The following is a 15000-nucleotide window of genomic DNA, read 5'->3' as shown; positions in this document are numbered from 1 at the left end:
AACGAAAGTGCTACTGTACACATAATTGAATTAAACCCAACACACTGAGACAGAACCAACTAATGGGCCCTAGAATGGCCCCGACTAGAACAGGGTACTTGGAGCAGAGCCAGCCGTGTACCTGCAGCTTGCTGATGATCTCCGACTTGGTGACGGCCACCAGCTCGGGGTCCTCGACGGCGAAGGCCGGGTAGGAGATGATGGACAGGAGGCCCGCGTCCACCTCCTTGGAGGTGGAGGCCCGGGGCAGCATGGAGCACAGGATGGCCTGGAGGCAGAGGGGAGGTGGAGGAGGGGGGGGAGGGGTGGAGGAGGGTGGAGGAGAGGTGGAGGAGAGGTGGGGGAGAGGTGGAGGAGAGGTGACGCATTTGAACTCGTCCTCGAGTCCTGTGTCTAGTCTAGTCTGGAAGCCTCTCCATAGGTAGGGAGTGACTCAAGGCGCGACGTTGTCCTGCCGTCACATCCCCTCATTCTGTAGCCTTGAGTGCGGTGCTATTTGTTATAATTAATACTAACTCTAGCCTCGTAGCCTGTTAGCTAGCTGTTGCACTCCTTTCAGAAGTCTTCTTTAGCGACCAAAAAAATTATGTATCAATACAAATATATAACGCATTTCCAGTGATTCCAACAGGGTTCGAGTTAAGGTCAATGTGACACTTTTATCTCAGGAAGAACAGAAAGTTTAACTCACAAAGGGAACCGGAGCCCAACCACAACATAATACCCTTTATTGATGACACTCAGGGTCAGATCTCAAAATGATCGCTGACCGAAAAGGAATATGATCTACCCTCCCCACTAGAGGCTGGGGGGCTTCAACCCCTCGAGAGGCTGGGGGGCCTCAACCCCTCTAGAGGCTGGGGGGGCCATACCTGACAGTGCTCCACCTCATCAGGCATGACGTGGATGACCGACTTGGGGCCCCCATGGGCCCCGAACAGATCCAGCTCATCGATGGCTTCCAGGGCTGCCTGCGGGCACACACGACACACACACACACACACACACACACACACACACACACACACACACACACACACACACACACACACACACACACACACACACACACACACACACACACAAACACACACACACACACACACACACACACACACACATTATATACTGTACATATATTCTTTATTTGATTCCACATTCCAAGTCAAATTTTCAGAGGCAATGCTGACAGGGTTATTATGGGCTGTCATACCTTGGCCATGCCCACAGAGCTGCCGTTGAGTTCAGGAATGCCCTGGTTCGTCTTGTCTCCTCTCTCCCACATCCCAAAATCCTGCAGAAACACCACGACGTCATTACACCAACCAACAGTAGATGAGTAGATATGAGGAATTAATCTTGCAGCATAAACAGCAGAATCTGCAGCAAAAGATCGGTGGTTTCTGATTCGCTAAAATCAGTGCAAGGTGATGTTACTCACCTGGCACCAATCTGATGATTATTATTGATTCCCCTCCATGACTAGCCTCTCCACCTAACTATCTCCGGGCTACATGTCCTTCCCTTATCCCTGCAGAGCGGAGCTACTCACGGCCACTTTGTATGCTGCTTCGATGTAGAAGACGAGGTTCTGGATGAACGCCACCTCGTCCAGGTTGGAGATGATGCAGAGGCCTGCAGCGACAGGGTACGAACCATCTTTCACTCTGTCTACATTCATTTAGTTGAGTTCAGAGACATGGTATTGAGGATCAGGCAGAGGCTAGGTACCTCGCTACAAATCGCAAAAGGATTTAGCATCAACTCAATTTATAACAACAAGGTATGTTTTGCATGCATTTGATAAGATATTATTATTATAATATCACACCAGAAGCACCACTTCTGAGCCAGTATGAAGAGGTAGTACTAAGTTAAGATATTAGGCGACCATCTGAGCCAACAGGAGGAGGAAGCACTACGTTATGTTGTTAACTATAATAAGTTATGAGGTACCAGAGGCGACCATCTGAGCCAACAGGAGGAGGAAGCACTACGTTATGTTATTAACTATAATAAGTTATGAGGTACCAGAGGTGACCATCTGAGCCAACAGGAGGAGGAAGCACTACGTTATGTTATTAACTATAATAAGTTATGAGGGTACCCGAGGCGGTCATCTGAGCCAGGATGAGGAGGTAGAGCGAGGTGGCATCGACCTGCAGGTGGCCCCACTGAGCGTCCCCCACCACGGTGGCGCAGGTGGGGGTGTGGTACTTAGCGTGCAGGCAGTCCTTGGTGCTCTGGGTGTGTTTGAACTTCTCCACCTTGGCCACCTGCTCGCAGAAACACACACACGTGAACACACACATGAACACACACATGAACACACACACACCAGAGTTGAGGAAAGTGCACACCGAAACAACACAGATAAGGAGGAAATTAGGATAATAATGTTCAAAACAATATTAATAATCAATCACACACAATCAGGCATGGCTAGTTCTGGCGGGAAACTCTAGTCACGTGCCGCCTATCAGCTGACAGCTCATGTGTCAATCAGTGCACGTACACTGAAAGGTGGTCAATGTAAGACCTTCGATCTCCTTCGAGTCTTTCTGAGCTGAGTTTCTAAATCAAATCCACAAACCTGTCGTATCATACACTGTAGGAGACCCTGCATCAGCTTCACCACACTCTGCACAGGAGGACATACCATAGTTATAAACATTATATATTATTATATTACATTACATATTGCATGTAGAAAGCGGTTACCACACTGTGCACAGGACGAAACACCACCACCATAGTTAAAAACGTATACAAAAATATATAATTTTATATTATTATATAATATTATATATTACATTAAATACTGTATGAAGATTGCAGTTACACCATACTGTGCAGATGAAGAAACACATATGTGTTTAATATGTGCTCATATGTCATATATACTGTGTATTGACACAACTGCTCTAACAGCATTGGACTCCGACTGTGATGTCCTGCACATTTTATGTATGAAACTGTAGCTTTTAGGGTGAAGGAATATAAGAACAGCTCTGTAAGGTGTCCAACTATAGCATGTCTTATGTCACGTGTGTTGTGTGTGTGTGTGTGTGTGTGTGTGTGTGTGTGTGTCACGTGTGTTTGTGTGTGTCCGACCTACTTAACACACTTGGCTTGGTGTCAGGTTGTTCACCCTGTTTCCCAGAAACCATCGCTGAGCAAACACACACACACAAATATGCACAATCTATATGCTCACACTCTGCCCCTCTTTCACTTTCCTTCCTCCCCTCTCTCTCCCCCCTCTCTCTCTATCTTTATTCTTTCCCTCTATCTCTCTTATGCTCTACCCCTCCATTCCTCCTTCTCTTCCTCCTACCTTCCATCGTCTTCTCTCTACCTCTCCTACTCCCTCTCTACTCCTCTCTCCTTCTCCCTCTCTACTCCTCTCTCCTTCTCCCTCTCTACCCCTCCCTCCTTCTCCCTCTCTCCACCTCCTCCCTGCTCCCTCCCTCCTTTCCTCTCCCCCTCCCCCCACCTCTCTCCCCCCCTCGCCCCCCCTCCCTCTCCTTCTCCCTCTCTACAGCTCCCTTCTTTCCTCTCCCCCCCCCCTCCCCCCCTCCCTCTCCCCCAGCCGCCCCCTCCCACACACGCACCTGCTCCAACTCGTAGGCCTTGGCCTTGTCTTCGTCGCGGTCAGCGTTCTTGCGGTAGGCCATGCCCAGGCCCCAAACCGCCAGCACGCTGTACACGTTGTCCCGCACCCAGGCGTCCTTCTGCTGGGCGCTGGCGGGCAAGAGACCCGTCACTGGGTTCTGTCAAACAACACACACAGGATTACACACACATGCACAAGCAAACCCAAACACACGCACATCCAACCGCATGCAGGCACACACACGCAAGCGTACATACACAAACGTACACACACAAACAGCATGCAATACAGGTTAGCGTGCATCTGTTGGAATTCAAGGGGTTTCTAGATAAGGCTCCGATGTACTCAGCCTACTTTGGAGCGTGAACTTTGCTCAAGCATTTGTTTATTTATAAGAGGTGTCCTGCTCCTGTATTGGCTATTCTACAGGGAAATTACATTTCAAATCGTATGACAATTAACAACAATAAAGTGCAACAAATAAAAATAAATTAAAAAAATGTTCGTAGCTTAACGATTTCGTTTACCAATCGTAAACATGCATTTGCTTACAATGCAACATTACTGAAATAGTTTACCTTATATGGTTTATGTATTACCTTATATGCATGCTATATGTTATGTGTTATCATGTTGTAATGTCATGTTACACCCTAAGCTATATCAGCGCCTGTCTTATGGTACACATGGTATGGCTGTTATATAACGATGTGTTATTGTCTTGTTACCTGGTGGTTGAGGATAGTCTCCTGCACCAGCCTGGCGTAGCTGTCCAGCTTCACTCCTGAATTACTGCGACTCCTCATCTTCACAGATGATAAACGCACACAGCACCGATGTACGAACCACCGTAGACGCTGCAATTAGTGACAGGTAGAGAACATTGCAATATACTCATTAAAATTAATTCAAATCACTGTATCCGTCATTCTCGAGGGATTCTGAAATCGCAAAAGTTAAAACGAACCTATATGCTCCGTTTAGATCCACTGCTTTGACATGACTGGATTAATCACGGTGCCGAAATTGATGTTTTTGCTGAGCGTCCAATCGAATCCAGCTGTTTCAGTAGCCTACATCACTGATGCATCAAAAGTACAGCAGAACATCCTGAGCGCTGATTCCGCTGCGGTTGCAGCACACATCTTCCTTGTAAAGTGTGGCAACGGGTGCGTATCATAATACACGTGAAGCGCTGACACAGGACACCCTGGTGGTGTTTGCCAATGTGAACTTCGAAGAAATGGTCAACACAACACACACCCCTTACATTCCATTTCCTGATCGTTTGTTGAGCGGCCGAAAGAGGGCGCCATATCCCCGCTTTCGGAGCCCTGTTTCTTTAGGTTGGGCATTTGAATAGCGCAACATTTTTAAAACATGGTAAACATAGGATAACTGTACCTGTACCATGAGGAGACCCGGGTATGATAAAACGTGTAAAAGGTAACTTACAAAATGTACGCATAAACTAGGCTACTATAATCGTGAATGAATTAATACCCTATTTTGATTTTACCTATTACCTAGTCTTCAATCCTAGAATACGTTTTTTCCAAGATTTTTTTTTTCTAATTCTTTATTTCAGAAATATGTTTTAAATTAACTGAATCGAGAGTGAATTTTTTTTTAATGCATTTACAAATCTAAATTGAATAAGATCAATTGATCGGATTAATTGTAGTAATGATATTATTTCGAAAGGGGGAGCCATTTAGCATTCTTTCTAGTAATTCATTACAATCCCCATGGCACCTTTGTTTAGTATTGGCCCCAATTTGCCGGGTAAAACACACGCACACACGCACAGAGGCACACACACACACACACACACACACACACACACACACACACACACACACACACACACACACACACACACACACACACACACACACACACACACACACACACACACACACACACACACACACACACACACACACACACACACACGTGTGTGGGTGTATTCCCCAGCACGCCGGGTTTTTAAACCTGTCCCATGGTTGGACGAGGCCATATTTAGGTAAAGGGGGAGGGTCTTGTTTGCTTTCGGAGAGGGACAGGACTGATGACGGCACGCGGCTTCTGCAGGCAGAAGAACCGCCGGTTCTGACGTGAAGTCATAGCAAAAGGACATCGTACCAACTTGCCTCCCGTTCCGAAAAAATAAGTTACTTGTTGGGCTCTGGGGTGTAATTTATCAGGTAAGTCAGTTGACTATTCATTTAACTTATTCAGTGTTTTTTCTTAAAGCTTCGGTTCTTTCTACCTTTGTATTTTAAATAAGGCTTCTCTGCGTGGCTGTTAAACTAATACAATGCAATGCATGAGTGGTGTAAACATAGTGATCAGGGAACTGTGTATTCTTCTGGTTTGTGTGTGGTGATGCTGCGATAATTATTCTAATAACGTACAACTGCATTACTGAACACAAACTGGGAAGTCAACTGTGTCTGTCCTGCACTACTTTAAGTGATCCAATGATAACACACACCTCAGTCATTGGTCTTGGAATAGAGCCATCTCAACTTTGGTACTTCAGGATGGTATTGATAACTTATCCTATGCACATATATGCCTACCCTATGTTATTAACGCTAAATAGGGTTGTCAATGGCAATAAGTTCGAATATTGAGTAGTATTATTATATTAGTATTAGTATTTCTAAATTAAATTTCTTCTGAATTTGATATGGATGAATGATCCTGTCTGAATTGATCGGTTGCATGCCTATTTTATTTAATAAATATTCACTCATCTGATATATTTATTCATTTATTTATGAATTAGCTCATTCGTTTTTTATCAATTTCATTTATTTATCTATGTATTTATTTATTTATTTATCAATAATTGTATGTATGTATTTGACTACCAGGTATAATTCTTACGAGAATAACGCCATTGTATATAAATAAAAAATTGCATGAAATGCACAAATATTGTGTTATATATAAGCATGTTGGATCCATAGAAATAAAGTGCAGGGAATTGGGTTATAACTAAGTTTTCACAAGAAACCCTGTAGTGTCTGTATTAGACTGGAGAGGACAAAAGCCTTTTTGCAGTAGCATGAGTCAGAGAAGCTTCAGGGACATATCGTAAGATAACAGTCAGACAGAAACATATTTAAAGATGTAGGAGTTGGTGCTTTGATCTCCCTCAGCTATCCCCGTCGAATTATCTTAGTCCTGGAACATCCAGAAAGTAATGTGCTTCTTAGGGAACACAAATTAATGAATTCAAACAAAATACGAGCATAACAAGTGTGTGCTGGAGTACCTCACAAGACAGTTGGAGGTTGTTGGAAGTAGTATAGAATGACAACAAGATGCTTTTGGAGACTTTTGACTGGTTGCTTGGTTGCTTGGCTGAGTGGTTGGTTGTTTAGTGGTTGATGGTTAGTGAGGTCCCCCATCACTGTAATGCGCTTTGGGCACCTTGAAAGCATTATATAAATGTAATAAATTATTATCATTATTATTTAGATGGCTGGTTAGATGGCTGGTTAGATGGTTGGTTAGCGACTTACTTAGTTGGTTGGTTAGATGGATGGTTAGCTGTTTGTTTTGCTGGTTGGTTAGCTGGTTGGTTAGTTGGTTGGTTGGGTGGCTTGTTAGTGGGTTGGCTAGTTGGCCTGGCCGATTGTCTATTGAGGAAAACGTTGAAAGAGGGATTTTCTGCGAGTCCCCGATCCTTGATAAGGGAATCTAATGCTGGGTGTTGTGTGTGTGTGTGTGTGTGTGTGTGTGTGTGTGTGTGTGTGTGTGTGTGTGTGTGTGTGTGTGTGTGTGTGTGTGTGTGTGTGTGTGTGTGTAATATGATCCTATATTGAGGCTGTTGGGGCAAGGGGTCAGAGACTACTGCTGGTCAGACTGGTCACACAAAGAATGAATAGCACGGCCACTGTGTGGGTTTGTCCCTGCGCGCGTGTGTTGCGCGTGTGTGTTGCGTGTGTGTGTTGTGTGCGTGTGTGCGGGGCTGGTATGTGGTGACTGTCCAGCATAGAAACAGCCTGAGGTTCCTATCTGGCCTCTCTCTGAATGACCTTTCACCCCTAAGACAGGCCCTTTGTTTCCAATGAGTCTGAGCCCATCGCTGTGTGTGTGTGTGTGTGTGTGTGTGTGTGTGTGTGTGTGCGTGTGTGTGTGCGACGTGCGTGTGTGTGTGTGTGTTAGTTCATATGTGTGTGGATGCGTGTGTGTATTCATATGTGTGTGTGTGTGTGTGTGTGGGTGAGTGTGTGTGTGTATGTGTGTTCATGCATGAGCTTGTGTCAGCATGAGTGTGTGTGTATGTGTAAGGAGTACCGCCCACATCAAAGTCTTGCTTAAACATTGTTATCTAGGCTCACCTTTGACCCCTTGGTCATGAGAAGGGTCAGACCAGAGCATGGGTTTGTGGGATGGGCCGCAGAGTTTATCCCCCTGGTAGGGGGACTGGTACTAATCTTGCTCGCTGTCTGTTTGTTGCTCCAGAAGGTGTGGTGAGGCAACTGAGAAAAGATACACCAACAAAAAACATCGAACCTAGTTTCCCGCCGAAAAAATCTGCAAACGGTTGACGTCGTTGGTCGGATTCGACGATCGCAAACCCTGGACCGAAGACTTTGCGGAAACAGTTGCAGATTTCCGCTTTTTAAACCGTTTGCACACCGCACATGTGGTCATACCCGCATGGTCATGACAACCTCTTGGTCCACCTAAGGTCAGAGGTCGGGAAACAACCGACGCACCTAACTTGTCGGCTGGCTGACTGGTTCTCTGGCTGTACAGTGAGGCAGCAGGCCAGAAGTCATGCAGAGCCTGGATCCAGCTGAGGGTGAGATCCAGGGCCAGATTGAAGCCCACCTATTGTTTCTTACACGTGTTCGGAAATACCGAAGGCCACGCCCCCGTGTGTTCTCTTAATCAATCAGGGGAGTGGCATGTAACACAACAGCACAATTACAAGCAATAATACTGGGTGAACTGCGTTTTACATTGTACTAATAATCAAACAAGCAAAGTTGCCGTGCGTCGTGCACGACCTGTTGACGCTTGACGTGACGACATCGGATTCGTGTGAGCAATGGGTTTTGTCGGACCAGAAAACGGTTGGAGGAGATGTAGAATACGAGCATGGAGTCGCACACACAACATGTCGTTCAAACGTCTCACCCCTGTCCCGCCCTGCTGGTTCACTCTTTTTAGTATAATTTTTTGTCACTACCTCTGCTGCAGGTCTAAAGGGGGAACCTCCATGCCCCCCCATTCCGTAGTATGTACCTTTTATACAGAAGGCGAGATGGAATAACACTGCAACATTCCCCGGCTTGAAAAGGCAATGCAATAGGCTTGTGTGTGTTTGTGTGTGTGTGTTGGGGGGATGCTTTGTGTGTGTGTGTGCGTGTGTGTGTGTGTGTGTGTGTGTGTGCGCGTGTGTGTGTGTGTGTGTGTGTGTGTGTGTGTGTGTGTGTGTGTGTGTGTGTGTGTGTGTGTGTGTGTGTGTGTGTGTGTGTGTGTGTGTGAGGAGGTGGTTCTTAGAGCAGGAGGGGGTTGGGGTGTTAGGGGTTATCTGTTCACAGCCTAAGCACTACAATAGTGTCTCTCACCCCAGGGGGGAGGAGGGGGGGGGAGGGATGGTGTGACTAGAGCAGGAGGAGGAGAAGGGGGAGATGAAAGGAGATTCTTCTTCCCCTGCGAAGAGAGAGAGAACAAAACTGTCCCAGAGTGTAGCTCAGACACCGTGTTGAGGCCGCCGTAAATCTCTCTCTCTCTCTCTCTCTCTCTCTCTCTCTCTCTCTCTCTCTCTCTAATTCTCTCTCTCCCTCTCTCTCTCTCTCTCTCTCTCTCTCTCTCTCTCTCTCTCTCTCTCTCTCTCTCTCTCTCTCTCTCTCTCTCTCTCTCTCTCTCTCTCTCTCTCTCTCTCTCTCTCTCTCTCTCTCTCTATGTGTGTTGCTGGCTTGTCAGCTCCACGGATGTGTTGTGCTGTTCTGTTGAACTGTACAATGCCTACTCCATTAGCTTTAATCACAGGGCTATCATATTCTCCCCTCTTCCTCCCTACTCCCTATCACCCACACTCTTACTATAGCCATACCTTCCTCTTCATCTAGAGTGTGTGCATGCGTGTGTGTGTGTGTGTGTGTGTGTGTGTGTGTGTGTGTGTGTGTGTGTGTGTGTGTGTGTGTGTGTGTGTGTGTGTGTGTGTGTGTGTGTGTGTGTGTGTGTGTGTGTGTGTGTGTGTCAGCTAATATGTGTGGTAGTTGGATGAGGATTAGACTAGCAGGGTTGTGTCTTGCGTCTGACCTAATTAACAAGGCTCTACTGGTTGCACACACTGCTACAAGTCCTACCCTTATCAATCAATACATGTCCTGGTTGAACGATATGGATGAAGTCAGATGTCTACTAAAATGCCTCCTTCTTAACTATATGTAATAACTTAAGAGATGAAGTAGAACTGTATTTTAGCATTAGCCACAGGCTAATAACATATTAACATGTTACTAGCTGTTAGCAAATAGTATACAACATGTTGGTTGAGGTTAGTGTTGAATTCAACCTAAACCAATGCTGTCTGTGGACTCTCTGCCTTTGGCTTTTTTGAATGAGAGTGAGAAAGAGAGAGCCAGAGAGAGGGAGACAGAGAGAGAGACAGAGAGAGGGAGCCAGAGAGAGAGAGACAGTGAGAGGGAGACAGAGAGAGAGACAGTGAGAGGGAGACAGAGAGAGAGAGACAGAGAGAGGGAGACAGAGAGAGAGACAGAGAGAGGGAGACAGAGTGAGAGACAGAGGGAGGGAGACAGAGAGAGAGACGGCGAGAGAGAGAAAGAGAGAGAGACAGCGAGAGGGAGACGGAGCGAGAGACGGCGTGACGGAGAGCAGGAGCAAGAGAGAGAGAGGGGAGAGAAAAGGGGAGGGAGTGAGATGGTTTAGGTCAGGGTGCCCTGACCGAAAGAACAGCTGATAGTTATTAAGTCGTTCTCTCTTGACATCTGTGTGTGTGGGTTTGTGTGTGTGTGTGGTGTGTGTGTGTGTGTGTACTTCTGTACTACTTCTTGAAGTCCTCTTGTGTTTGGACTCAGGGTTAACCTTATCAACTGAATGTAAATATTAACCCATACTCTTCTGATTATTCATACAATAATATTTGTATTAATAATAATGCGCTGATTATACACTGATTGTTAAACTAGAGAAACCACAACTGTTAACTGCAACTATGTTTAAATGCTTTTGTTCCCATGTACGTCTTACCTCTTAACACATACCCAAACCAAAAAATTGATGTGCATACGTTTCATTGCTGTGACTGGTTGAAGGTCTATCCAATTGTGTCCAGAGGCATTTTGGTCTCCTCCCGTTGATAAAACTCCTTGGGAATCAAAGATGAACTGACTGCTCATGCTGGCAGATGGCATGAACGATTCTGTTTTTAACAAGAACCATCCAGACACAGCTTTGCTTTTACTCTGCCATAAAGTGTGTGTGTGTGTGGGGGGGGGGGGGGGCGACAGTAGCTCAGGAGGTTGAGGCGTCCTTGAGCAAGGCACCTCACCCTGACTGCTCCCGACGAGCTGGTGCATCGGCTCACTCCGCCGTCGGTGTGTGAATGTGTGTGCGTGAATGGGTGAACGTGAGGCAATATTGTAAAGCGCTTTGAGTGGCCACTGGTTAGAAAAGCGCTGTATAAACGCAGTTCATTTACATTGCAGGAGAGGCAGGAGGAGCAGGAGGAGCAGCAGGAGGAGGAGGAGGAGGAGCAGCAGCAGGAGGAGGAGGGGCAGGAGGAGCAGCAGGAGGAGGAGGAGGAGCAGGAGGAGCAGGAGGAGGAGGAGGAGCAGGAGGAGCAGGAGGAGCAGGAGGAGCAGGAGGAGCAGGAGGAGGAGGAGGAGCAGGAGGAGCAGCAGGAGGAGGAGGTCTGATGGGGAACTCGTGTGCCGGCCAGCTGCGGATGGCCCGCTTCCAGGAGGTTCTCCACTACTCCATCGAGGCGTCGCTGCGGTCCAGCACTGTGGTCCCCCGGCCCGTCTTCTCCCAGCTCTACCTGGAGACAGAGCCCCTCGCTCCCCCCAACGGTAGGCACACACACACGCACAGGACCGTAGTGGTCCCATGCACCCTTTATGGATCCGTGAGTATTTATATACATGTTAAAATGTGTGTGTGTGTGTGTGTGTGTGTGTGTGTGTGTGTGTGTGTGTGTGTGTGTGTGTGTGTGTGTGTGTGTGTGTGTGTGTGTGTGTGGGGGGGGGGGGGGGTTTACCATCAGGTCGTCTGGATGCAGATGATGAAGACGACGAAGACGAGGAGAATGGCTCTGAGTCCAGCCCCCCCACAGTGCCCTACCAGAAGAAGCCCCCTCCGGAGGGATGCTGCACCACAGACGGTAGGCCTACCCAGCTAACACTAGGCTATAGTAGGTCTACCCACCTAAAACTAGGCTATAGCAGGCCTACGCCTACCCAGCTCACACTAGGCTATAGAAGGCCCAACCAGCTAAAACTAGGCTATAGTAGGCCTACGCCTACCAAGCTAACACTGCGCTGTAGTAGGCCTACACAGCTAACCCTAGGCTAAAGTAGGCCTACTCAGCTAACTCTAGGCTGTAGTAGGCCTACCCAGCTAACTCTAGGCTGCAGTAGGCCTACGCCTACCCAGCTAGCTCTAGGCTGTAGTAGGCCTACCCAGCTAACTCTAGGCTGCAGTAGGCCTACGCCTACCCAGCTAACATTAGGCTATAGTAGGTCTACCCAGCTAACTCTATGCTGTAGTAGGCCTACCCAGCTAGCTCTAGGCTGTAGTAGGCCTACCCAGCTAGCTCTAGGCTGTAGTAGGCCTACCCAGCTAGCTCTAGGCTGTAGTAGGCCTACTCAGCCAGCTCTAGGCTGTAGTAGGCCTACTCAGCCAGCTCTAGGCTGTAGTAGGCCTATCCGGAGAGAATTGTTGTCATATTGGTTGACATTGTCTTACCATCCTCACAGTAATCAATAAATCAAGTGTTGAAGTGCTCTAACTCCTCCCCCCCTCCTCAGGTTTCTGCCAGGCGGGTCGAAGCGTCCGTCTGTCCTCCCTGTCCACGGACCCCCTGGACGTGCCCCCGGGGTTCCTCCTGGTGGGGGTCAAGTCCTCCCAGGTCCCAGACACCCTGCTGGTGTGTGTGGTGGACAGCCGCTTCCTGCCCGACGAGCAGGGGCGCAACGCACTGCTGGGTGAGGAGGACGTAGCCCCCCCATACAGCGAACTGATACACACTGGAGCACACTGGAGCATAAGAGGAGGACGTAGCCCCCCCATACAGTGAACTGATACACACTGGAGCACACTGGAGGATAAGAGGAGGACGTAGCCCCCCCATACAGCGAACTGATACACACTGGAGCACACTGGAGCATAAGAGGAGGACGTGGCCCCCCCATACAGTGAACTGATACACACTGGAGCACACTGGAGGATAAGAGGAGGACGTAGCCCCCCCATACAGCGAACTGATACACAATGGAGCACACTGGAGCATAAGAGGAGGACGTAGCCCCCCCATACAGTGAACTGATACACACTGGAGCACACTGGAGCATAAGAGGAGGACGTAGCCCCCCCATACAGTGAACTGATACACACTGGAGCACACTGGAGGATAAGAGGAGGACGTAGCCCCCCCATACAGTGAACTGATACACACTGGAGCATATGAGGAGAACATAGCCATACAGTGAACTAATATACATTAGACAGCACACTGGAGCATGGAAGAGGAGAATAATACACACTGATGGGCGGGTACTACTGTATAAATATACATTGAAGTCATGTGACTACACATGCTAACACACAGTGGATTATAAGATTCCTCTTCATTCATTCCAGAAGGGAAATTCAGGTGTCACAGTAAACAATCAAACTGGATCATATGCACTATTCAACCTTTTAACCATATCTAACTATTTCATTCAAAGATTGTTAGGACGATGATAGGAGGCCTACTTTTGACTCAACCTTAGCCTTTTTCTTGACGTGTTTCCCGCCTTGCGTGCGCCCCGTGTCCGCAGGGTTTTCGGGAAACTGCGTGGGCTGCGGGGAGAAGGGCTTCCGCTACTTCACCGAGTTCGCCAACCACATCAACCTGAAGCTCAGCACGCAGCCCAAGAAACAGAAGCACTTAAAGCACCTCCTGCACCGGAACGGCCAGGGAACCCTGGTCCGCGGGCCCGCCATCTGCTGGAGGGGACACGGTGAGGACAGCGACCTGGTGAACCTGGAGAACCAAAGCCAGATACCTTAGAACCGAGGCGCTAGAGTCTCGACCGTAGAGCCCATGTCTTAGAACCAATACCTTAGAACCCGGGCACTAGAGCCCAGATCTTAGAACCAATACCTTAGAACCAAGGCACTAGAGCCTAGATCTTAGAACCAATACCTTAGAACCAAGGCACTAGAGCCCAGATCTTAGAACCGATACCTTAGAACCTGGGCACTAGAGCCTAGATCTTAGAACCAATACCTTAGAACCTGGGCACTAGAGACCAGGTCTTAGAACCGATACCTTAGAACCAAGGCACTAGAGCCCAGGTCTTAGAACCGATACCTTAGAACCCAGGCGCTAGAGCCCAGGTCTTAGAACCGATACCTTAGAACCCAGGCGCTAGAGCCTCAGCCCTAGACCCTAGATCTTAGAAGGGCAGAGAACCAAAAGCAAGAGAACACAGAAACCTAGGAACCAAACCAAGATAACCAAGAACCTAGAACCCGGGACTACCTCAAGTGTTGTCCAGTTGTTTCTTTGAAACCATGGGCTGAAATTCTTCCCATTCTGATTCTCCACACAAAAATATACACATCCAAGTCATTCTTGATGAACATTTCTGGGTATTTGACGCTGGAGAAGAGCTGTTCCCAGCCTAGTGTGAGAGGAGCGTTTACCTGTTGGGCTAGCTGGCCAGGTGGTGCTCTAAGTGAGCAGAGGTCAACAAGAGGGCCTACAGGGTCAGCGCTGGGGGCCGTACTGAAATATGGCTCCTCGACTCACTAATGGAACATTATTATGGCCCCCGGGTTATCATAGGATCCCGTACATCTGCTCTCTCCAGCTCAGCAGCCTGGGAAAGGAGATTAGCAAATCTTACTAACGAAAAGGTCGGACCAAATATCTCTTGAACAGTGCTGTGTGGATTTTGGTGTCTTCTGGTTTGTGGATGTACGGACATTTGTGTCGGAGATCAAATTAAGTACCGCGATCTCTTGGGCATATGTTTGTTTGGTTATGAGTTATTTCAGGAAAGCCTTTGACTCCCATCTGAAAGGTTTTGTGTTTAGACCCTAATTTCCACAGCCTACCTGTAGGTACCTAGAGAGCAAGATGTCCTTACCCCTACCTGCTTATTAGTGAAATGTATCTC

At 47.7% G+C, this 15000-nt stretch overlaps 2 protein-coding genes across 3 annotated transcripts in view; one reads left to right on the top strand and one right to left on the bottom strand.

Annotated features, from left to right (window-relative positions):
• The window catches only part of phka2 (phosphorylase kinase, alpha 2 (liver)), a 19125-nt gene extending 14238 nt beyond the window's left edge, over positions 1-4887 (bottom strand). For both annotated transcript variants that reach the window (XM_030376646.1, XM_030376647.1), the window contains exons 1-9: positions 4584-4887; positions 4345-4473; positions 3615-3773; positions 2594-2641; positions 2108-2276; positions 1553-1635; positions 1214-1294; positions 873-971; positions 122-268 (exon numbers count right to left, since the gene is read on the bottom strand). In XM_030376646.1, the coding sequence (XP_030232506.1) occupies positions 122-268; positions 873-971; positions 1214-1294; positions 1553-1635; positions 2108-2276; positions 2594-2641; positions 3615-3773; positions 4345-4422 (864 nt within the window). In that variant the 5' untranslated portion in view covers positions 4423-4473; positions 4584-4887. The remainder of the gene's footprint in view (positions 1-121; positions 269-872; positions 972-1213; positions 1295-1552; positions 1636-2107; positions 2277-2593; positions 2642-3614; positions 3774-4344; positions 4474-4583) is intronic.
• A 6611-nt stretch (positions 4888-11498) lies between these two features.
• Positions 11499-15000, top strand: part of greb1 (growth regulating estrogen receptor binding 1) — a 29831-nt gene continuing 26329 nt past the window's right edge. Inside the window, exons 1-4 of the mRNA XM_030377462.1 lie at positions 11499-11682; positions 11877-11993; positions 12640-12816; positions 13654-13836. Coding sequence (XP_030233322.1) covers positions 11529-11682; positions 11877-11993; positions 12640-12816; positions 13654-13836 — 631 coding nt within the window. The 5' untranslated portion in view covers positions 11499-11528. The remainder of the gene's footprint in view (positions 11683-11876; positions 11994-12639; positions 12817-13653; positions 13837-15000) is intronic.

Source organism: Gadus morhua, chromosome 14 (genome assembly GCF_902167405.1).
Source record: "Gadus morhua chromosome 14, gadMor3.0, whole genome shotgun sequence".
Lineage (NCBI taxonomy): Eukaryota > Metazoa > Chordata > Actinopteri > Gadiformes > Gadidae > Gadus > Gadus morhua.
This window is presented reverse-complemented; position numbering and strand designations above follow the sequence as displayed.